The sequence below is a fragment of the Uranotaenia lowii genome, chromosome 3, assembly GCF_029784155.1.
Source record: "Uranotaenia lowii strain MFRU-FL chromosome 3, ASM2978415v1, whole genome shotgun sequence".
Classification (NCBI taxonomy): domain Eukaryota; kingdom Metazoa; phylum Arthropoda; class Insecta; order Diptera; family Culicidae; genus Uranotaenia; species Uranotaenia lowii.
This window is the reverse complement of record NC_073693.1, coordinates 136285587-136310402: the sequence shown is the minus strand read 5'-3', so window position 1 is coordinate 136310402 and position 24816 is coordinate 136285587. Positions and strand designations below refer to the sequence as shown.

Below are 24816 nucleotides of genomic sequence, written 5' to 3'. Positions count from 1 at the left end.
CCATCGTACGCTCCGCCATTGTTTCGACGTATAGTAGGGTTTATTATTTCTTACGCCTTGGGCATCACTCGGGATGACTCCCACATTTTCCATGCATCCACACATCTCCACGTCGAAATTACAATTATTTATGTTGAGGCTTCTTCGAATAAAAAGCCCAAACAGTTGGTGAACTACTCGATCGAACTCCTTGTGGTTATATTTACTCTACCAGGTGTAAAAGAAGATAACTACTACCATTGATCTCTATAATCACGAATCGGTACCGTAAACCTACCACTGCCTCAGGACGTAGGTTATGAAGCTAAGAAGCTACCGCATAAAATGAAACTCATGAAACACCGCTAGTAGCTGTTCATCCTTTCGAATAAATAAAAACACAAAATTGAAAGCAATCGAGAGAATAATGGTTGTTGTTTATTGTATCCATTGTTTTTTTTTTTTCTTTCTTTCCTTTAGGTATCGGCTGTAATTACTAATTCGATTTAATTTCATCAACCAGCCCAAATTTTAAATGGTTAAGGGGCCTTTTTAATTTCTGTCACAATTATAAAGCAATTTTTTTTATGTTTTCTCCATCCATATTTTCACTTCAAATTAACAGATATATTCTTGCCAGGGTTATAAGAGCATGAGTGAGGGTGTATGAGGGAAAGTTATCTCAAAGATTATAGCCGCTATTTAAACTCATTTTGCCAGCAACTCTTCGTTTAATCTAATCTTTTTTTTTTAATGGTGGATTTAGAAACACAAAAACAGAGTTGCAACAATGGGAGCGCTCACTGTAGAAGATTTTACATCTTAGGAAATAGTTTTGTTGTTATTTTTTTTGTTTAATTTCCACAGGCTATTTGCTTACGCAGTTGGAGCAGCGAGCACGCATGCATGAACGCTGAAAGGCTCCGATAACGATTATCAAAGTGAGATGAACTAGCAAAAAGAAAACCAAACGAGTGCTGAGCAAGAACTACGAGCCCACAGTATTGTTTTGTTTCAGATTTTTTCTTCTTAATCATGAATCGAATTCTCATTTTAACTTAAGGCCACTAGAAGCAACTGCCTTCCGGTGGCTGTGTTAACTTTAAATTTTCCTTTAGAGTCATAATCCTACGAATCTCCTGAAGAATTGTCTTTATGGTGTAATCACGATTCCATCTATTCAGCACGGGAACCATTCGATGATCAACCTGAAAACCCGGAGCAATATTTCATCAATCTATACTTCACTCAACATCTAGGGTCGCAACTTACCACTCCATTTTGACTATTGATGCAGTTGATGTTGATTTTCGACATGAACTTCAGTGTTGGCGGCTCGTCTGGGTAACGGTCGCCGCACTCGATTTTCAACGAATACATCCGGTTTTCATATGGCGTCTGTGTGTAAATAGTCAAAACATATTAGTTTCGAAATAAGTTAAAAAAATTTCAATCGAACTAACCCTAGGGGGACCGATGATCATTCCAGTCCAATGAGTCAAAGTCATATCGTCATCGTTCTCCAGCCCCCAGGAGATTGTCCCATCTCCGACACCCTTCTGGCCGGCTTCAAGCTCTTCCAGGAGCCTGAAGTTACGCGGTACCACTGTGAATGTAGCGTTAAAATTATTTTATTTTGTCATGATGTCGATGAATTTAAGTACTTATCGAAAAAAATATAAGTATGATTTTTTTCAGGTCAACGGTTTATTGAGAACTGAACTTAATTTTTTTTTTCGCCAGGAATTTGGCAGGAGGCATTCTTCCTGGGACTAAAGCCTAGTCCACACTCGGCAACTTGAACTGCGATTCCGATTGCTGAGACTTGTTTATGTTTACATCTTGGTTGCTGAAGGTCTCCCATATCTGTCGGGAGACTTGAGACGAGACATCATCAAATGTAAACAAAAACAAAGTCTCAGCAACCGAAATCGCAGTCCGAGTTGCCTAGTGTGGACTAGGCTTAATAAACTTCCTAAACTTAAAAGTACACCGAAAAAATTCTTTACATGAACGCTACGTGAAAATGTACATGGATTTTTGCCACCATGAAAATCACGTGAAACCTACGTGAATTTCAGGTAGCAAACAGAGCTCGCGCAGCAAGCAGAATTCACGTAATTTTCATATGAGTTGTATGTGAGATCAACGTAGATCGAATGTGGGTAGGGATTCGTTCTGCTACGTGCAATTCACGTAGATTTTATTGTTATATTAACGTAGGGAGATTTTTCGGATGTTTTAAATGAAAATGTTTGGATTTCAAAAGTAAACTTTTTATTCGGCAAAATATTGTAACACTTGCACTTGCATAACATATGCAATTTTAATTCCCACTTTTAACAATTCACTTAATTCAGTTAACACTAATTCGTAGATATTTTTTCTTTGGCGGTTGCTTGTCCGTCTCAGCTGCCTCAATTTCGAATCCTGTTGAAAAAAAGAAAGATGTTAATAGCAACCAAACATCAAAATTCTATTTATTACTTACGAAGTGAATATCAGCTTCTCCATCACTCAGGTTTTTTTTCGTCTTTATGCACAAACTGTCGGATCCGCGCCATATTGAGAACTGGTATTCCTTCACACAGATTTTACGTGAATGAGCCATTCAGGTTTACGTGATTGTAGTGATTATAGTAAAATAAATATTCATGATGAAAATGAATATGTATGAATTATGAGTATAATGCCAGCTGATATGAACATAATTCCAAAGAATGACTAAAAGCTGTGTATCGTGTAAACCTTCGTTCAGTAAGTTAGAACGAGATTTAACGAAAGAGCAACAAGAGAAGAAGATAGCCGATTAAGTGTCAGTCTGTTAACGAAACTTGGGATCAACGGTCGCGCATTTTTGAAAGGGATGAAAAAATTTGGAAAAGTACGACAATGGCGTAGTTGGTAAGTGGATTTCTGTAATTCCGATGAAAGACTCGGAACCGTTTGGATACTCCGATGAAAGACTCGGATGATTATTTTTCCGATGAAAGACTCGGATAAATATAGATGTTTCGATGCAAGACTCGAAAAATTATTCATATTCCCGATGCAAGACTCGGGTAACTGTTGATATTCCGATGAAAGACTCGGTAAGTGGACCAATTCTTCAATTCCGATGAAAGACTCGGAATCTTTTGAATACTCCGATGAAAGACTCGGATGATTTTTGTTTTCCGATGAAAGACTCGGATAAATTTCGATGTTTTGATGCAGACTTGAAACGTTATTTGTATTTCCGATGTAAGACTCGGATTACTGTTGATATTCCGATGAAAGACTCGGATTGTTGTGATTATTCCGATGGCAGACTCGGATCAACTTGATTATCCCGGTGAAAGACTCGGATTTGTATTCGATATTCCGATGAAAGACTCGGATGAGTTTTGATATCACGATGATTGTTTTGGGTTATACCGATGAAAGACTCGAAGATTTTCAGAACTATTGATTCAATGTGAAGTTAATATTCGATGATACCTCGGACAATTAAAGATGGGAATTTATGGTTCTACGAGAGATTCGAATGACAGTAGTGATCAATACAGAGGTTGATATTCAGATGAAAGACTCTGAATCAGGATATTAAGATGCTGAGTCAATGAAGAATTTGGTAATATGAAATATGGGAACTTATTTTACCAAGAAAGTTCCGAATAATTGTATTTGATAAATATCAGATAAATGACTGAGAATAATTCAGAACATTTAGAAACAGAAACGCTTAGAAAATTAAGATGAGAATTGATGGATTGATATACAGTTCGAATGACCAATAATCGATATTTTGGATAATATTCATACGGAAGACTCTGAACGATTCAGAATATTGATATGATGAATCTATTTCCTATGGAAGCCTCAGAAAAGAAAGAGAGTTTTAACCAAATAAATTGATACATAAGTAGTTCGGTTAATATTTAGGTAATATAGTCTGGATATCAAGATGATTGCTCACTGAAAATTCTTTTTCCCGATGAAAGACTCGGAATATTAGAGATAAGATTTTATTTTTCGATGAGAATTTTTAAACACAAATTGATAAATACTTAGGCTAATGAAAAATCAATACTAGATTCTGTTAACCAATCTTAGAGATAATAGTAGTGTTTAAAAGCGAATAACGGAGCAAGAAGAACAGAAAAGAAAATTAAATAACAGGAGAGAGAACAGATTAAAAAAAATATCAAGAAGTGAAAACATGCGATGGAAAATAAGTAGAAAAGTTATATATTGAAGTACAACACAAATATAAAAACAGGTAATGATTGAACAATGAAATGAATAAATTAATTGAGAAGGAAAATTGGACAAGAAAATGAATACAATAACTGAGAAGTAAAACAGAAAGAAAACAAATAAGGAGAAGTGGCAAGAAAAGCAACATGGAAAAGAGAGACTTTGTAGAAACGAGATGAATTTATTTTTAAAAGCTAGTTCAAATAACAGAAGAGAGAACAGAGTAAAAAAAAATTATTCATCTAGCGCAAACATGCGTTTGAAAAGAAATAGTAAAATTAAAATTGATAGCACAAGACAAATGAAAAAATAAAGAATCAGGTAAAGTTCGAACAGAGAAGAAAATAAAAGGATTGAGAAGTGAAATAGAAAGAAAACAAATGATAAGAAAAAAAGAAAAGCAACACTAAAGAAAGTTTGAGACACGAAAAAAAGATTAGTCTTAAGAAAAATAATCAAGAAGATGAAAAAAGGAGAGTAAGAAAAACGGTGAAAAAAAGCGAAAATAGAAGTGAACAAAATAGTAAAAACACGTGTAGAAAATAAAAATAAGAGAAGAGAAAAATTTAAAGATGAGATTGCAAGAAAAACAATAAAAAGAGCTAACAGAAATGTGAAAAAAATAAAAATCTACAATAGAATCTCACAAAAAAAAATGTTTTTTCGTGAAGAAATTTCAGTATAAATTTAATTTAACTAAGCATTTGGAGGGTAGAGACGAGGGGTAATGTAGTGATTATAGTAAAATAAATATTCATGATGAAAATGAATATGTATCTTTTTTAACTCGCTGCTTTAGTGAAACGGACAGTGCAGTTGGTCCGAACGTGGTGGTTTGTTTTTTCTACCGACCAAATCGTTTGCCGGAATCCAGAGACACGAAATCGAAATTTGCGTGAATTTCATCTGGCCATTATCATCGGTGCGAGTGTTGCCGCCATCGGGAAGTGTTAATTATTCCCCCGACAAACCCGAGTGTGGATAACGTGGTAGCTGTTGCCGTTGGTTCCGGTGCTGTTTGCCGTGGGTAGCAGGATACAGGACGTCTCGGTGGTTCGATCGTTTACGTCAAGAGCGTTATCAGCAAATCAACTAGGTCGCCATCTTCTTCCAAAGAGGACCACGTGGTTGCTGAACAATACAATACATGCAATTGAAAAGTGCAAGAACCTTTGTAAGTCTCTTTTTCATTTTTTCTCTATTCTATTATCTATTATTTTCCCTGTACATATTTTGAACATTGATTGCTTCGGTTATATTTTAAACACGGGCGACATTCGTGTTCCCGTGCAAAAATATGAACGAAGGCGGGGGGTTAAACTCGTCATCGGTGGACGAAGAGGAAGCCATGTACGAGAATGAAGAGCATTTGGAGGATTCAGATGATGCTGGTCCCTCAAGTGCTAATCATTCTCGTACGTCTAATAATTCTTCATCACCCACAGTTGACAGTGTAGCTCCTCGACTCCGAACCTACACAGATGGTTTGTCTTTTTCTGGGCCATGGGTGGTTTTCATCCGGCCCAAAGCTAACGGCAAACAGCTCAATGTAGTGCAGATCACTAAAGATCTGGCGAGGTGGCCCTCCGTAACCTGCGTAACGAAGGTGCGACCAAATAAGTTGCGCGTTGTCGTGGACAATCATAAATCCGCTAATGAAATTGTTGCCAGCAAATTCATTAACTTAGAGTACCACGTCTACGTTCCGTCTCGAAACGTAGAGATAGAGGGCGTGATCTCAGAAATGAGTTTGGAGGCCGGGTACGTTAAATCCCACGGCGTTGGTAAATTTAAGAGCCTTGATTCGACTTCGGTCGAAATCTTGGATTGCCGCCAACTCAACACTACCACCGTCGTGGAAGGAGTTAAAAAGTACTCGCCTTCATCCTCATTTCGAGTGACCTTTGCGGGTACCGCCCTCCCTCACTACGTCTTGATTGACGGAGTTTTGAGGCTTCCTGTACGGCTCTTCGTGCCTCGCCCAATGGAATGCAAAAATTGCATTAAATTGGGGCATACAGCTTCTCATTGTTGCAGCAAGAAGCGTTGCCCCAAATGCGGGGAGGTTCATGGGGAAGGAGCGTGCTCAGCAATAGAACAGAAATGTGTCTATTGCGGGGGCTCACCCCATGACATCTCCTTGTGCGAGGCATTTAAGAGCCGCTGGGATAGTCAAAAGCGCTCTTTGAAGGAACGTTCAAAACGTTCCTATGCCGCTATACTAAAGGGCGCGGCGCCTCCGACTCAACCGCAGTCCAGTAACATTTTCACGGTGCTGCCAGTTGATAACGAGGATACAACAGATGAGGAGAATCCATTTATTTTTGTAGCGAACTCACGAAAGCGTGCTAAAACAAACACCAAGACCCCCAAGATTCCGAATAAAATCCCAACAATCAACCCTCTAACCAACATCACCAAGAAAGCGTTTTCTGCAGAAAAGAAGAAACAAATTCCTCCTGGATTCCGAGCGACCTTTTTACCACATAATAAATCAACAGCAGCGGTGACTCCAAACGCACCCATTATTGATGCGGTTTTACCAGAATCAACTCCTCAACCGGGACTTTTCAAGTTTTCTGACATCCTTAATGGAATTTTTTCGTTTTTCAACGTACCTGAATCCATGAAAAGCATTGTTAGTGCAATGCTTCCTTTTGTAAAGACACTTTTGAAGCAATTGATGCAAACTTGGCCCCTTCTTTCAATGTTTATCTCTCTCGATGGCTAATTTACGCCGAGAGGTCGGAGATATCACTGTTCTACAGTGGAATTGTCGTAGTTTAATCCCCAAACTGGATCCGTTCAAATTTCTTCTTCATGAAACTAGTTGCGATATTTTTGCCCTTTCCGAAACATGGCTTTCTTCTCAATCAAACATCTCCTTCCACGATTTTAATATTATCCGTTTGGATCGCAACGATTCTTATGGAGGGGTGCTTTTGGGGATCAATAAGCACCACTCCTTCTATAGAATCCACCTCCCTTTATCAGGAGGAATTGAAGCTGTTGCTTGTCATACAACTATAAGAGGTAAGGACTTATGCGTTGTCAGTTTGTACTGGCCTCATAGAGTTGCAGTGGATCGAAGTCACCTAGAGGACCTGTGTTCAGTTTTGCCTGAACCAAGGTTGATCCTGGGTGATTTCAATTCACATGGAACTGTCTGGGGAGAACAAATTGACGATAGTCGTTCTACTCTTATCTATGACATTTGTGACAGTTTCAATTTAACAATTTTGAACACGGGTGAAAAAACACGGGTACCTAAACCTCCTGCAAGACAAAGTGCAATTGACCTCTCACTCTGCTCAAACTCAATATCATTGGATTGCCAGTGGAAGGTAATCTCTGATCCCAATGGTAGTGATCACTTGCCAATCAAAATTACAATCACCAATGGGGCCAGTACTTCAAATTCAACAAATATGGCATATGACCTTACAAGACACATCGACTGGAAAAAGTACTCGGACGAAATAACAAATGCCATTGATTCTATGAATGTTTTACCTCCTTTGGAGGAGTACCACTTTCTTTCACGTTTGATCCATGAAAGTGCACTTTCCGCTCAAACAAAACCCATCCCAGATGCATCTGTTCTTCGAAGGCCTCCAAATCCATGGTGGGACCAGCAGTGTTCCAAGCTTTATAAGGACAAATCAAAAGCTTTCAAAGATTTTCGAAAACATGGAACCCTCGTCCTTTTTGAGTCATATGTTTCCCTTGAAAATCAGTTCAAAAAATTAATCAAAGGGAAAAAAAAGGCGTATTGGCGAAATTTTGTGGGTGGTTTATCACGGGACACATCCTTGAGTACCTTATGGAAAGTTGCACGAAGCATGCGTAATCGATCATCTACAAATGAAAGTGAAGAATATACACATAGATGGATATTCAACTTCGCACGGAAAGTCTGTCCAGATTCTACACCTGTGCAAAAAATAATCCGGAACGTGCCTTCGGATAGGTGTGGTCTAGATTCCAGCTTTTCGATGGTCGAATTTTCACTTGCCCTCCTCTCTTGCAACAATTCAGCTCCGGGAATTGATAAAATAAAATTCAACTTGTTGAAAAACCTTCCGGACGCCGCTAAATTTCGCTTGTTGAATTTATTTAATCAATTCTTGGAGAACAACATTGTTCCCCAAGAGTGGAGACAAGTAAAAGTTATCGCTATCCAAAAGCCCGGAAAACCAGCGTCCGATGCGAATTCGTACCGTCCAATAGCGATGTTGTCTTGTATACGCAAATTGATGGAGAAAATGATTTTGTTTCGTTTGGATAAATGGGTAGAAGCAAATGGCCTCCTTTCAGATACTCAATTTGGGTTTCGAAGGGGCAAAGGGACAAACGATTGTCTTGCTCTGCTGTCTTCAGAGATACAAATGGCGTACGCAAAACGTGAGCAAATGGCTTCAGTGTTTCTAGACATAAAGGGAGCTTTTGATGTAGTCTCAATAGAGGTGTTGTCAGACAAATTGCACTCCCGGGGTCTGCCTCCTCTTTTGAACAACATCTTATACAGCTTGCTTTGTGAGAAACATCTGAACTTTGCTCACGGAGATATTGCAGTTAGAAGAACCTCTTACATGGGCCTCCCGCAGGGTTCATGCTTGAGTCCACTTTTGTACAACTTTTACGTAAGTGACATCGACAGTTGTCTCTCTGAAGGCTGCACTTTAAGACAACTTGCAGATGATGGCGTAGTATCTGTAACAGGTGATACTGAGTTACATCTGCACAGACCTTTACAAGATACTTTAGACAGATTGTCTTCCTGGGCTTTGGGGCTTGGGATCGAGTTCTCTCCAGAGAAAACGGAGTTAGTAGTTTTCTCTAAAAAACATAGACCAGCTCAACCACAGCTCCAATTTCTTGGCAGAACGATCACTCAATCGAGGTGTTTTAAGTATCTTGGGGTTTGGTTTGATTCCAAATGTACCTGGAGAGCACACATTGAGTATCTGAAAGGAAAATGCCAACAGAGAATCAATTTTCTCCGATCAATCACTGGCACCTGGTGGGGAGCCCATCCAGAAGATCTTTTAAAATTGTATCGAACAACTATTCTTTCAGTGATGGAATATGGTAGCTTCTGTTTCCAGTCGGCTGCCAAAACTCACCTCATCAAACTCGAGCGTATCCAATACCGTTGTCTTCGCATCGCTTTGGGCTGTATGCCCTCAACGCACAACATGAGTCTTGAAGTTTTGGCAGGAATACTCCCTTTGAAAGATCGATACAATCTACTATCACTTCGGTTCCTCATCAGGTGTGAGGTCATGAACCCATTGGTGATCGTTAATTTTGAAAGGTTACTAGAGCAAAATCTTCATACCAGATTTATGTCTATATACCATGTCCTCATGTCAATGCAGGTAAACCCTTCTTCGTACTCTCCAACTCGTGTTTTCAGCCCAGACTACGATAATTCTTCTGTCCAGTTTGATTTGTCTATGCAGCAGGATATTCGTGGAATCCCGGATTCGCATCGCCCACTTCTGATTCCAAAAATTTTCGAAGCTAAATATAGACACGTCGATGCTGACAAAATTTACTTTACCGATGGGTCTCTAATTGAGGAATCAACGGGATTTGGAGTTTTCAACGAAACAACTAGCGCCTCTTATAACCTCCAGTCACCATGCTCTGTATATATAGCAGAGTTAGCTGCTATTCACTGGGCCTTGGAGAGCATCGCCTCACGGCCTGTTGGGCACTACTACATTGTAACGGATAGTCTAAGCTCAGTTGACGCAATACACTCAATACGACCGGGAAAGCACTCGCCGTTCTTCCTAGAGAAGATACGGGATATTTTGAGTGCTTTAACAAGACGTCGCTTTTCAATCACCTTTGTTTGGGTTCCCTCTCATTGCTCGATAGTGGGCAATGAGAAGGCAGACTCTCTGGCAAAGGTGGGGGCGACGGAAGGCGACACGTATCCACGTGAAATCGTCTTCAACGAATTCTACTTCTTGGTACGAGGGAACTCTCTTGTCAACTGGCAGCGCAAATGGGACGAGGATGAGGATGGTCGGTGGCTCCACTCGATTATCCCAAAGGTAAGCCTTAAACCCTGGTTTAATAGATTGGACCTGAGTCGGGATTTTATTCGTATATTTTCCCGTCTCATGTCCAATCATTGTTCCTTAGACGCGGTACTCTATCGTTTTGACATTGCTGGCAGCAATTTGTGTAGTTGCGGCCAAGGTTACCATGACATCGAGCATATTGTTTGGTCGTGTGAGGTCCATCTTGTCGCCAGAACGAATTTAATAGACTCCCTTAGGGCCCGAGGAAAACCACCTAATGTTCCAGTGAGAGATGTACTAGCTGTGCTAGATTTGGACTATATGTTAGAAATCTACCTTTTTCTAAAAGCTATCGATCTTCGTTTATAATTTCTTTTTTATTTTCATATTTCCCTTTCTATCTTCCTTTCTCCTCTCACAAAGTGTTAAGTTAAGAAATCAATTGTAAACAACCAAAATCGATTTTGGCTCCTTAAAGCCTGAAGGTATGAGCCGTTTCAAATAAAGAATTGTTAAAAAAAAAAAAAAAATGAATATGTATGAATTATGAGTATAATGCCAGCTGATATGAACATAATTCCAAAGAATGACTAAAAGCTGTGTATCGTGTAAACCTTCGTTCAGTAAGTTAGAACGAGATTTAACGAAAGAGCAACAAGAGAAGAAGATAGCCGATTAAGTGTCAGTCTGTTAACGAAACTTGGGATCAACGGTCGCGCATTTTTGAAAGGGATGAAAAAATTTGGAAAAGTACGACAGTGATCATCACATAAAATGCACCAAATCCCTCAGTACTTGGCTGATCACTGGATTCTCACGTAAATCGAATGTGTCTTTGTTTTGACAGCACTCAACTGTGGGAATTTCACGTAAGGATCAAGTGATTTTTTATTAACTGCTAAGTGCTTCACGTAAACCAGGCAAAAATTCACGTAACGAGCGGCTACGTGAAAATCCAGGTAAATGTAACGTTCCTTTTTCGGCTGAGTGTACAATGCGTTCCTATTTACAGTCAAGACCATATTGACAATGGTCACAAGTTACTATATGGTTGTTATGTTAAAACGTACTAGAACAATCTAATCAACGTTGGTTTGATCGTAGTTTCGGCATTGATAAGTTTCGGGTTAGAACTACACAATCCTGTTATCCCTGTTGACGCACGCTCATTTTTTTATAACCATTTACGGTTTTTAAATAACCATTTTATAATATTTACTTCAAAACCGCCAATATGGTTATTTTTCAACATTTTTTCTAGAAAGAATTTTAACCATTTTAGTAGTTTTCGAGTATAAACCAGAAAATGGTTGAATAATTTGATATCGCCATTTTGAAAGCGGTAATTGCAGCCGGACGCCCATTAAGCAAAATTTGTTCTTCCGCGGAACAGCATCCAGTTTCTAGAAAAATCGGTTCTGGAAGTCGTGGAAACTTAGGATTTGTAGGAGATGGAGAAAGGTAAGTTATTTTTTCTAATAACTTGTCGATCCCAATATCATAAACAAAAAAATTTCAGGGTACCGATTGGATGACGCCGGTTTAGGCACGGCAGATACACCAACAACATTCAACATGACGAGGACTCACTCACCGGTCCATCGTTACCAGCCACAGCCAATGGAAGTACAAAAGAAATTGTGCTTCACACCATCCGGAAGGAGCTGGAACGGGCCGGAATGTATGAAAAACATCACCAGCGAGTCAAAGATTATTCGCCAGACCCGCCTCCTCCACCCCCACCCCGTTAAGGATAGCAGACTAGTGATTATTGTATTGGCCATCCCGCAAGAGCTCGTTTCCATCCATCCATCCCGGTAGCGCTCGTGGGGGAATTTTACTTTTGCTACCAGTTGATTCGGCTGCTTAAAAAGTATTATGTTTATAAGTATTATGTACAAGAAATAAAATTATTATCCTAATGACGTTTTTCTAAATTCCTTCGAGAATTGTAATCAATTTTACAAATCGCACAAAACAGCTCTTACGGTTAAAAAATAACCATTTTTCAATTTCTTCGGTAATCTTCCTTACAGTTAAAAAATAACCATATTTCTACTTCTCCCCGAAAAGTCATTTTATGAGTTCTCATGGAGAACTCATAAAATGGCATTTCCCGGGAAAAGGTCAAAAATGGTTATTTTTGAAACATAAATGGTTTAATAGTTTCTAGCGTGCGCGTAATTTAGCTGATAAATTTGTATATTTTTCTGCGTGTTAATTTGAAAAGCATACGAATGCCGAATTCTCGTTGGGCCCCGTTCAACGGTTTTTAATCGCTGTTTTTTCCAGTTCCTCTCCAGCATCGAGCGAGGTCGGTCCCTTTTCGTAATCGGTCCTCGCAAGCCAAAGGCTATTGCATTTTTTCGAACTTAATAGTACGGTGTGAAGTGAAAAAGCGGTGCGATGTCCATCGCCGGATTGTTGAGATTTGTCCAATCGAAGCAATCGATGGGACAGATAACAACATACACATAATTAATAAACAATGCAAAAATTTCCCATTATGCAAAACGGTTTACAATCGACCAGCAGAAAGTCGTATGTCGATACGACGTCCGTCGGTTGGAGTATCCTGAAATGAATAGGGCATACGTTGAACAGCTAGAATCCCGAGCCTCGGAATTGCCGACAGACGGAACAGTCGAAGAATCAAGAATGCCTTTATCACGACGAGCCATGGTACTATCGGTAAAGTTTGTGGAAGAAGAAGTGAATGGATGTCGAATGAAACTTGGAGGATTGTCGATGATCGGAGAAAGGCGAAAGTCGAAATTGAGCAGGCATGTACCGGGTCAGCCAAAACAGCCGCCCGCTTATGATTTGCGGAGCTGGAAAAGGCAATTAAACGAGCTTGTAGACGAGACAAGAGAGCCTGGACAAACTCTCTAGCCGAAGAGGGAGAAAGAGCCGTCGTCATTCGAGATATCCGATTACTTTATGACATTTCTCGCCGCCTCAGTGGTGCAAGGACTAATGCAAGAATGCCGCTGAAAGACCGAGCAGGTCAACTGTTGACAGATCGAATAGATCAGCTCAAACTTGGACTGGGGTTGGACTGAGCATTTTGAGCAACTCTTCAAAGTCACAAATAGCGATGGCCAACAGAGCTCGAAGCGCCAACAGTAAGTCGCATTAATGGCGTCAGCTCGGAAGCACCCTCGCTGACTGGAATAGAAACGGAAATCAATCAAAGACATGAAACCCAACAAAGCGCCTGGAATCGGTTGCATTCCTGCTGAGATGCTCAAAGCCTTGTCAGCACAAATGTTGCACCGTCTTATCGCTGACTTCTGGGATACTGTAACATTCCCGCCCGACTGGATGCAGGGTATCCTCGTAAAGGTCCCGAAGAAAGGAGACCTGACCGAGGGCGGTAACTGGCGAGGCATAACTTTGATCGGTACAACTCTCAAAGTACTCTGCAAAGTGATCATAAACAGGATCCATGAGAAAATTTACACTACACTCCGACGGCAACAAGCTGTGTGGATGAGATCTTGACTGGAGCGATTGACTGTAGACCAAACCAAGGATTGCCGTGGAATCCTTCGGCAATGGAGCAACTGAACGACCTTGACCTGACTGACGCTATTGTTTTGCTCGCCCAAAGACAACAAGACATACAGAGCAAACTCGACGCCCTCACCGAAAGCTCCAAGGCAGCAGATCTCAAAGTCAACGTCGGAAAGATTAAGTCGATGGAAATCAACACAGAAAATCTATCCAATAATGTGGTAGCTGGGCAATAGGTTGAGAAAGTGGAGTGCTTCCAGTATCTTGGCAGCCAGATTACGCCTGATAGTAGTACCAAGAAAGACATCGACCCCCGGATCAGAAAAGCCCGATTTGCGTTTGCGAGTCTCCGAAACATCTGGCGCTTCTGCAAGATTCGTACAATATTGCTGGCAGCAATTTGTGTGGCTATGGTCAAGGTTACCACGGCATCGAGCATATCGTTTGGTCATGTATTCATTTTGGCGGTATGACATTTCGCGTATGAACCAGTTTGGCGGTTTGTAAAACTTGGCGGTTTCTACTTTTGGCAAATGGCCCTTTTGGCAGTTTGCCTTTCAGCAGTTTGTAACACTACACAGTTTCCCAATTTGTGAATGATTTTTTTTGGCGGTATGGATAATTGGCAACTGAATTACTTCGCGGCCTGTTTCAAACGTTCAAAGGTCCGTTCTAGAAACATGGATCAGAAATACGAGGATGTCCTTAGGGCATCCGCAGCAATCGCGAGTATAGTGAAAATGCTCACACGCCACCATCACTCTGATACCGCACCGGGGGTTACTATATGGGTGAGCAAAATAGGGCCGTTGCCGTCGGGACCGATAAAATCATCAAATTTGCTCACAAGAAAGGGGCGAGAGCAAACATGCACTGAAAAAAATCTACCTTTTAATGCTGAGTTAAACAAACGACGTTCAGCGTGTAAAGTTTGTTTACATTTCATTGCCGTAGAGATATTTTATAAATAATTTTGGAAACAATTGTTAATAATTTTAGCAATTGTGTTGGCTCTAAAGCCTAGTCCACACTAGGCAACTTGGACTGCGATTTCGGTTGCTGAGACTTGACTTTGTTTACAATTGCATCTCGTCTCGTCTCAAGTCTCCCCACAAGTATGGGAGACCTTCAGCAACCAAGATGTAAACATAAACAAGTCTCGGCAACCGAAATCGCAGTCCAAGTTGCCTAGTGTGGACTAGGCTTAATTTCGATTCGTTCAAGTGTGTGAACGAAATTTTGCTCGCGGAGGGACTGGAAGTGTATACAAGTCGTGGAGTTCCCTTTGTTCCTCAAGGAAACAGCAACGTGAGCGATGAAGGTAAGTGGAAATCGGTTTGGTTTAGCAAAAATTCTTATTTTTTCTACCCTGTACAGCTTGGAAAAGTACGCAGCAGGTAAAAGAAAAAACGTCACCATCCGGCCAAAAAATGCCCACCTTCCCCACATCAACAGCAGCAGCAGTAGATCTAATTCTGGCTGAAGAAAACATCATCACACGCCCAGTTCCTCAGCCACAATTGTGACCAGAGGCATTAGCCTTATTTTCGTATTCGGGTCTGGCATTAGCGCTGATAGTGGAAAAAGCACCACCACCAAATGAAACATGCGCCGGAAGCGTGCAGGTACTTTAAACTCGGATCGGGTTTCGGATTTCTCGGATTCGGAACTGAAATTCAAAAACTAACTCCGACTAATTTAAGCTACAGCGATCAGTTAACACAGTTGAGGCAAACCAAGGAATTGGCCAGCAGTGACAGCAGAATATCGGAAAATAACAGCCGATATGGATTCCCGGGCAGAAAAATTGCAATCGATATACTGGAATTGGTCAACGTCCAGAAGCTACGATTTACGCTGCTTTTTTACCTGCGATAATAACAGTCATTTAAAATTCCAGATTTAAGATCAAAAAGAGTCTAAAATGGAGATTAATGAGAAACTAAAACGAAAAATTCTTCAAAATAGATGAAAAAATAAAACCGCGAAAGTGTAGAACTAGATTCTGTGTTTTTTTTAGATTATAAGATACGTTTCTTTACAGAAAATATTCGAATCGCATATCTTATTTTCATACAAAATTCATACTTGATAAGTTGATATATCCGAAAACCTTGAAAATAAGCAACAACATTTATTCACTTCTAAGGTTAAAATCATGAATAGCATATCGTCATTGTAATAAAGAATATGAACTCATTGCGAAGAAAATTTGTGATTTTGGTTTGTAGTTTGAGAATTAAGAATTTTTGAATGGGTATGTTGTTTCTTAACACGATTACAAACTTTTTAAAATCAAACATTAATAAAAAACAATCCCTCAAGCGTATTTATCAAGTAAATTTTAAACAGTATGAAACAAAGCAAAACTACAAAAAAAAACCTCCAGCTACGTGTTATTGCTCTTTCTGAATCTATGGCCGTATGATCAACGTTTGGCACTTATCACTTTGACGTCACCCCACGGATAGCAGCTAACCCACCGAATAAACGCCAACAATCACCATGCATTAAATATAATAATCATTATTTGTAATATTGATAATAATCGGAATAAACACAAAAAACTCACGATTCTGAAAATTTTTTTGGTTAGTATTAATTAAATTTAATATTTTCTGCAAAAGATTTCTCAGTGCAATGCTCAATTTGGAAATAAAAATGCTAGAAATTCGTGACCTTCCTGGATCTTTGAGGGGCCGTCTCAGAAACATAGATCAGAACTAAGAGGCCGCCTCCTCACGTTGCGCGTTCGAACTAGAATGATGTATGATCCTTAGGCTTCGCGTTGCGGACCGAGCTAGGGGATTGTCCGTAGCTTTGGGTAAACCTAGAAACACGGGGCCGTTTCAGAAACATAGATCAGAACTAAGAGCCCGCCTCCTCACGCTGCACGTTCGAACTAGAATGATGTATGATCCTACGCTTAACGTTTCGAAACAAAAAAAAAAGATTCGGGTACAACACTTGCTCAGTATAAGGAGCAGAGGTGCCAGGTGTCCTGATTTATCAGGATTTGTCCTGATTTTCGAGAGACCGTCCTGATTTTTCAAAAACGGTCGAGTTGTCCTGATTTTTGAAAGTTTGTCTCTGAAATGTCCTGATTTGTCCTGATTTTCATGAAAAATTCCTTAATATGGTCGAATTCGTAGTTATACTATGATAAAATCGAAAAAATATGTTATAAAATAGATAAACCCATTTAATTGATGGTAATCTTCGATTCAGATGATATTTGAATGGTGTTTTTTGATATGAACTACATGCCAGCAAACAAGCTGCACACTGTTGTTGCATAAATTAAGGCGTTTACAGCACCTGTATTGTGCCTTTATTTATGCAATTTAAGCAGAAATCCTAATTATTTTCATGAATCAAATGGTGTCCTGAAAAATCCTGATTTTTAACTTCGCGTTGTCCTGATTTTTGACGAAACCACCTGGCATCCCTGATAAGGAGTGTATCGAAAATTAACTAAACATATTTGAGCCTTCTACTTACTAATGGCGTATTTTTTTTTGATTCCGGATTTGGCTGTGGAACCGTCAGAATAAAAAAGCAAGTTTCGGGTTTCGAGTTATTCCATACGTAGGTGTGCGTGAGAACGAGCGCAATGTTTACATGCAGCTGTCATTTTGTCCTCCCTTCTGGATTCCTTCATTCGGTTCTTCACATCCGGATTGCCGTTTTTCGTGTCCGGATTGCCGTTTTTCGTGTCCGGATTGCACTGGACTGCAGATAGTACGATTTTGCTTGGCTGAGAGGTTCAAAATCGCGGCAATAATCATTTGCCCGTTCATTATTTCAACTGTTTTGTTTTCAGCCAAAAACAGCTGTTTAATGTTTTGACAACAACGTTGAGAGTATTGGTGAACTTCTCGCAAAACTGACTTTTTTCTCAGGGCGACTCCGTCCCTTTTTCGAGCGAACCTAGGTTGCCTCTCGAGCAATAAATGAGCACGATGACAGCAGTTAGAGCGAACCTAGGTTGCCTCTAGTTTGCCTCCAGGTGAAAAAAAATACGGTATAACGCGTGAACGCGCACAACTGTGCCCACCAGAGGTGCCAGGTCGTTTTGTCAAAAATCAGGACACAGCGAAGAAAAAATCAGGATTTTTCAGGACACCACCAAATTAATGAAAACAAAATGCAGTTCTGTTTAGATTGCATAACTAAAGGTGAAATATAGGTGCTCAAGACGCCTCGAATTATGCAACTGATGCGAGAATAACCTTGGCTGGCCTGCAGTTAGTATCGGAAAACCTCATTTAAATGTCATTTGAATCAAAGAATCTCATTGGTTTAACCGGTTAAACTATTTTGTTTAGGATTTGTTTGATGTTCTCATCATTTAATAATAAATTTAGTTATGATTTGGATATTTTTTCAAAAATCAGGACAAATCAGGACATTTCATGGGCCATTTTTCAAAAATCAGGACAATTCAAGCGTTTTTGAAAAATCAGGACGGCCTCTCGAAAATCAGGACAAATCCTGATAAATCAGGACACCTGACACCCCTGGTGCCCACCTTTATGTAGCATTTTGATCTGTCAAGAGTAAACCAGCGCTTTGTTTACGTTTGAAACATTCGTTTCATCCAAAATGTCGCGAATTAAAAAAGAAGTTAAAATTCATGTGTTGGACACTTGGATACGAGAGAAGGGCATCTCGATGAATGGAGTGGCGAAACGTTTCGGCATTCATCCGGTGAGCGTAAAATCCATCATCCACAAGTTCGGGGAGCACTATACGTTCGATGATTCGCCAGGAAGAGGCAGAAAACCAGGACCATCTGACCCAAATCTGGACCGTAAGGTAATCAACCTCATCAACCGGAATCGATCGATGTTCATACGGGACTTGGCGAAAAAAAACTGGAACATCGATCGAAATGGTACAGCGGATCAAGAAGCGGAACAACCTGAAGACATACAAGAAGCAGAAAGTTTCCAAACAAACGGCTGAACAAAAATTACGAGCCAAAACAGGGCCCGGAAGCTGTATCATCGGATTTTGCAGAAGCCAGATGCGTGCATTCTCATGGACGATGAAACTTATGTAAAAGAGGATTCCAGTACTCTTCCTGGATCACAATTCTACACTGCAGCTATTGGGGAGGATGTGAGTGACCACGAGAAGTCGATTGAGGTGGAATAATTTGGCCAGAAAGTGCTTGTGTGGCAGGCAATCTGCTCCTGCGGATTGAAGTCGGCGAGTTTCTTTACAAAAGGAACAATAAATGCCGATATCTACCAAAAGGAGTGTTTGCAGAAAAGGTTGCTGCCACTATATAAGAAACATACGACTCCACCAATGTTCTGGCCGGATTTGGCGTCAGCCCACTACGTTAAATCCACTCTTAGATGGTTTGAGGATAACTATGTAGATTTCGTTGAGAAAGATATTAATCTATCAAACTGCCCCCAGCTTCGCCCCATAGAACGATATTGGGCTATCGTCAAGAGAGTTTTCAAGAAGGATGGTAAAGCCAACAGGACCATGGCGGTTTTCAAAAAAAATTGGAATGCTGCGGCCAAGAAGTGTGATCAATCAGCTGTACAACCTAATGAAACGCGTCAAGTCGAAAGTCCGAGAATAATACCAATAATTACTTTTTTACTTGTATTTTTTTATAAACTGTAAGAATAACCTTTTTAAAACACTTCCGAACTTTTTCTTTGTTTGAATCATCAGTAAAATCAATACAATGAAAAAAAAATGTGTTTATAACTTATTTTCGATACACTCCTTATTTCTGAGCAAATATCTTACCGCTAAATGTTGCATATTACCAAAAAGACAAACCGCGAAAAGACTCATACCGCGAAAAATGACACCGCCAAACTAGGCCACTTGCCAAATGGTAAACCGCCAATAGTCATGCCGCGTTTTAGGTCCGTTTGCCAAATGGTAAACCGCCAAAATATTATACCGCCAAACACTGGGTTCGGTGTTGAAAACAAGCGGAAGGGTACGGAAAAGTTCGTCCCAAATATCCGCGCACAACCACTCTGCACCCCAGTAAGAGATGTACGTGTTCCGATAGACATTGATTACATGTTCGAAATATACCTTTTTCTAAAAGCAATAGATATTCGACTATAATTCTTTCATTTTATATTTCCCTGTCTATTTCATGTTTTCTTCAAAAAGTGACGGTCTAGACCTAAGCAAACAATTGTAAACATACAAAACGAGTTCGGCCTCAAGTTATAAGCCGTTTAAAATAAAGAAATTACAAAAACACAACAATGCATTACTATAAAAGTCTATTTGTTCACTGGGAACACCCTCTCAAAAATGCACTATTGATGTACAAAATAAAGATTTCGTGCTGTTTATAATTTTCGTGCTGTTTTTGTTGGTTTACAAATTTGTGCTTAAATCTAGTTCATCACTTTTTATTAGAATAGAAAAGATGATAGATATAGGGAAATATGAAAATAAAAAGAATTATAGACGAAGATCAATAGCTTTTAAAAAGATATATCTCGAATATGTAGTCCAAATCTATCACGGCCAGCGCATCTCTCACTGGAACATAGGGTGGTTTTCCTCGGGCCCTAAGGGAGTCTATAAAATTCGTTCTAGCGACAAGATGGACCTCACACGACCAAACAATATGCTCGATGTCATGGTAACCTTGGCCGCAACCACACAAATTGCTGCCAGCAATGTCAAAACGATAGAGTACCGCGTCTAAGGAACAATGATTGGACATGAGACGGGAAAATATACGAATAAAATCCCGACTCAGGTCCAATCTATTGAACCAGGGTTTAAGGCTTACCTTTGGGATAATCGAGTGGAACCACCGACCATCCTCATCCTCGTCCCATTTGCGCTGCCAGTTAACAAGAGAGTTTCTTCGAACCAGATAGTAAAATTCGTTGAAGACGATTTCACGTTGATACGTGTCGCCTTCCATCGCCCCCACCTTTGCCAGAGAGTCTGCCTTCTCATTGCCCACTATCGAGCAATGAGAGGGAACCCAAACAAAGGTGATGGTAAAGCGACGTTTTGATAAAGCACTCAAATTATTTCGTATCTTCTCGAGGAAGTACGGCGAGTGCTTTCCCGATTTTATCGAATGAATTGCTTCAACAGAGCTCAGACTATCCGTAACAATATAGTAGTGTCCAACTGCCCGTGAAGCGACGCTGCCCAAAGCCCAGTGAATAGCTGCTAGCTCCGCTACATATACAGAGCATGGTGACTGGAGACTGTGAGAGGCGCTAGATATTTCGTTGAACACTCCAAATCCTGTTGATTCCTCTGTAAGTGATCCATCGGTAAAGTACATTTTATCAGCATCGACGTGTCTATATTTAGCTTCGAAAATTCTTGGAATCAGAAGTGGACGATGCGGATCCGGGATTCCACGAATTTCCTGCTGCATAGACAAATCAAACTGGACAGAAGAATTATCGTAGTCTGGGATGAAAACACTAGTTGGAGACTACGAAGAAGGGTTTACCTGCATTGACATGAGGACATGGTATATAGACATACATCTAGTTTGAAGATTTTGCTCAAGTAACCTTTCAAAATTCACAATCACCAATGGGTTCATGACCTCACACCTGATGAGGAACCGGAGTGATAGTAAATTGAATCGATCTTTCAGAGGGAGTATGCCTGCCAAAACTTCCAGACTCATGTTATGCGTTGAGGGCATACAGCCCAAGGCGATGCGGAGACAACGGTACTGGATACGCTCGAGTTTGATGAGGTGAGATTTGGCAGCTGACTGAAAACAGAAGCTACCATATTCCATCACTGAGAGAATTGTTGTTCGATACAATTTTAAAAGATCTTCTGGATGAGCTCCCCACCAGGTGCCAGTGATTGATCGGAGAAAATTTATTCTTTGTTGGCATTTTCCTTTCAGATACTCAATATGGGCCCTCCAGGTACACTTGGAATCAAACCAAACCCCAAGATACTTAAAACACCTCGATTGAGTGACCGTTCTGCCTAGAAGTTGAAGCTTAGGTTGAGCAGGTCTACGTTTCTTAGAGAAAACAACCATTTCCGTTTTCTGTGGAGAAAACTCAATCCCAAGCCCCAAAGCCCAGGTTGACAATCTGTCTAAAGTATCTTGTAAAGGTCTGTGCAGAAGAGACTCAGTTGATCCTGTGACAGACACTACGCCATCATCTGCAAGTTGTCTTAGGGTGCAGCCTTCAGAGAGACAACTGTCGATGTCACTTACGTAAAAGTTGTACAAAAGTGGACTCAAACATGAACCCTGTGGGAGGCCCATGTAAGAGGTTCTTCTAACTGCAATATCTCCGTGAGCAAAGTTCAAATGTTTCTCACAAAGCAAGCTGTATAAGATGTTGTTCAATAAAGGAGGCAGACCTCGGGAGTGCAACTTGTCTGACAACACCTCTATTGAGACTGCATCAAAAGCTCCCTTTATGTCAAGAAACACTGAAGCCATTTGCTCACGTTTTGCGTACGCCATTTGTATCTCTGAAGACAGCAAAGCAAGACAATCGTTTGTTCCTTTGCCCCTTCGAAACCCAAATTGAGTATCTGAAAGGAGACCATTTGTTTCTACCCATTTGTCCAAACGAAACAAAATCATTTTCTCCATCAATTTGCGTATACAAGACAACATCGCTATCGGACGGTATGAATTCGGATCGGACGCTGGTTTTCCGGGCTTTTGGATAGCAATGACTCTAACTTGTCTCCACTCTTGAGGAACAATGTTATACTCCAAGAACCGATTAAATAAATTCAACAAGCGAAATTTTGCGACATCCGGAAGGTTTTTCAACAAGTTAAATTTAATATTATCAATTCCTGGAGCTGAATTGTTGCAAGAGAGGAGAGCAAGTGAAAACTCAACCATTGAAAAGCTGGAATCCAGATGGCACCTGTCTTGGGACACATTCCGGATAATTTTTTGGTTCGGTGTGGAATCAGGACAGACTTTCCGTGCAAAGTTGAATATCCATCTATGTTAATATTCCTCACTTTCATTTGTTGATGATCGATTACGCATGCTTCGTGCCACTCTCCACAAGGTACTCAAGGATGTTTCCCGTGACAACCCACCTATAAAAGTCCTCCAATATGCCTTTTTCTTCCCTTTGATCAATTTTTTCAACTGATTTTCAAGGGAAACATATTTTTCGAAAAGGACGAGAGTTCCATGTTTTCTAAAATCTTTGAATGCTTTTGATTTGTCCTTATAAAGCTCAGAACACTGGTTGTCCCACCATGGATTAGGAGGCCTTCGACGTACAGATGAATCTGGGATGGGTTTCGTTTGAGAAAAAAAAAAATTAGCCATGTCAATAACAAAAAGGCAAAAAGTGGTGTTTTCTAACTGTCAAATTATAGGTATTCAACAAACTATTTCAAATCTGTCCACGTGGACATCCGGGGAGGGGGGTAGGGGTTTGCCAAATGTCCACGCTTGTCCACGGAGGTGGGGGTAGGGGGTCAAAAATCTCATTTTTCTGTCCACGTGGTATCTGAACGGCCCCTATGTAGAAATTTTACGAAAAAGTGCTCGATCGAGCCCTAATTAAGTAAAAGTTATCTTTGTGTTATTTTTCCCGTTAGCGAAATTCAGTTTATCACAACGTAATCTGTATATTTCGCCTAATAAAATCTCGGCGTCGGTTTTTTGTTTGTCAAAAAAAATTCTTGTATAGCATCACTAACCACCCCTTTTAACTTAGCTAAGCTTTCGGTGGACGTATCCCTCTTCCCCTCTCATAACTTATGTGCCGTAGTTCGAAATCTGTGAAAAACTTATAAAGTTTACTTACAAAGTTTCATTTTGCCGAGTGGATGATACTCAAATGTTAGACCCAAAAATCGAATTTTGGAGTTTCTCTAAAACAAATTATGTCAAATTTCCATATAAACTTGAGCGTCGTTGAGCGACCCTTAGAGTTAACCAAATGAATTGCAATTTGGTAAAGAGGCCTTCCATGAAATTATTCTTTTCTATCAAAGTATTTTTTTTATCAATGCTGGCGTTCGTAAATAATAAACAAACCTATGCAAAAGCATTGGAAAGCGATTTGACACCTACCAAAAAATCGATCGGCTGATGCATTACCCCAACAAATTAATTTACGGACGCGCCGTGGGTCATAGGTGAGGATGTTGATTTTCTAACTTTGTGCGAAGGATAATAGTTCCTACATAATAAATTACCAGAGGTGTTCCAATACTGTTGGAATATTTTTTTCGGAATGTTTTGTTTAGACGGAGGAAAACTCCCTAACACTTACCTACACCACTGGACATGATTGACGATTTGAGAGATAGTTCCGATGCTCCTGTGTCGGACGGATCGATTCTCCCTCAGCGCTAAGTAGTAGTCGCAGTACCGGAACTCGATGCCGTTTCCGGTTTGGTCGCTTTGTTCCTCGCCGAGCACAGTCGCGAATCCCACGTAGACAAGAAGCAGAGGAAAAGCAAATTCTACGGACGATGAAAAATTTTCACCTTCGTCTCGTCTTTTTTGTCTTAATTTTTCACTCACGTCACTCCCGGTGCGTGTTCCGTTTGGCTTATTTTTCGTCTAATCCACCCGATTTCTCGGTACGGATAGCAGCACAGTGGTCGCTAGAAACGAACCGCAGCACAAAAGAAACTCTACGGAGAAGCAGAAAAGTAAAGCAGACGATGAAAATGGAGAAATGCGGCTGCAGTATCAATCATTTTAGACTGAGCCGACGAAAGAAAAAATCGCTCGTTTGAAATCTTTTAGCTAGAAATGGCAAACCGCTGATCTCGGCACACGTAAAATTACATTTCCGTGCCACACCAAACACTTACCGGAAGTATCCCGAACGGCTCACCGTAGAATTAACGTTTTTTACAACACCACCCGTGTTCGGCTTTGCAAAAAAAATGAAGCCGAAATGAAAATTCGATGACCTGCTGCCAGTTGACAGAAGAAGAACTCCAAAACGAATCCTCCCAATCCTCCCTTTTGCCCGTCCGTGACTAAACTTTTTTTCTCCGTTCTGGTTTCTCATATTCGCCTTCTGGCGAAAGAGTTGCT

At 40.3% G+C, this 24816-nt stretch overlaps 2 protein-coding genes across 5 annotated transcripts; one reads left to right on the top strand and one right to left on the bottom strand.

Annotated features, from left to right (window-relative positions):
- Positions 1-385: 385 nt before the first annotated feature.
- LOC129751533 (ubiquitin-conjugating enzyme E2 variant 1) lies at positions 386-24768 on the bottom strand. 2 transcript variants are annotated; one of them, XM_055747085.1, is made up of 6 exons: positions 24588-24768; positions 24292-24404; positions 24038-24230; positions 1443-1585; positions 1252-1377; positions 386-1187 (listed from the first exon to the last, which is right to left on the bottom strand). In XM_055747085.1, the coding sequence occupies exons 3-6, from the start codon at positions 24051-24053 to the stop codon at positions 1047-1049; spliced, it is 426 nt and encodes a 141-aa protein (XP_055603060.1). In that variant the 5' UTR covers positions 24054-24230; positions 24292-24404; positions 24588-24768; the 3' UTR covers positions 386-1046. The 2 variants fall into 2 exon arrangements, with proteins under 2 accessions (XP_055603060.1, XP_055603059.1); XM_055747084.1 differs by having other exon boundaries at positions 24038-24404.
- On the top strand, positions 8736-10771 carry LOC129751532 (uncharacterized). 3 transcript variants are annotated; one of them, XM_055747083.1, is made up of 2 exons: positions 8736-10286; positions 10680-10771. In XM_055747083.1, the coding sequence occupies exons 1-2, from the start codon at positions 8811-8813 to the stop codon at positions 10683-10685; spliced, it is 1482 nt and encodes a 493-aa protein (XP_055603058.1). In that variant the 5' UTR covers positions 8736-8810; the 3' UTR covers positions 10686-10771. The 3 variants fall into 3 exon arrangements, with proteins under 3 accessions (XP_055603058.1, XP_055603057.1, XP_055603056.1); XM_055747082.1 differs by lacking the exon at positions 10680-10771 and adding an exon at positions 10412-10608; XM_055747081.1 differs by lacking the exon at positions 10680-10771 and adding an exon at positions 10378-10608.
- Positions 24769-24816: the final 48 nt, after the last annotated feature.

What these genes read in the sequence shown, in the direction of transcription:
- LOC129751532 (XM_055747081.1), top strand. Translation starts at nt 8,811, where the DNA reads ATGGGCCTCCCGCAGGGTTCATGCTTGAGTCCACTTTTGTACAACTTT. An exon ending in TCCACTCGATTATCCCAAAG is followed by an intron (nt 10,287 to 10,377) that starts GTAAGCCTTAAA and finishes ATTGTTCCTTAG; the next exon opens with ACGCGGTACTCTATCGTTTT.
- LOC129751533 (XM_055747084.1), bottom strand. An exon ending in TGATCATCGGTCCCCCTAGG is followed by an intron (nt 1,378 to 1,442) that starts GTTAGTTCGATT and finishes ATTTACACACAG; the next exon opens with ACGCCATATGAAAACCGGAT. An exon ending in TCAATAGTCAAAATGGAGTG is followed by an intron (nt 1,188 to 1,251) that starts GTAAGTTGCGAC and finishes CCGGGTTTTCAG; the next exon opens with GTTGATCATCGAATGGTTCC.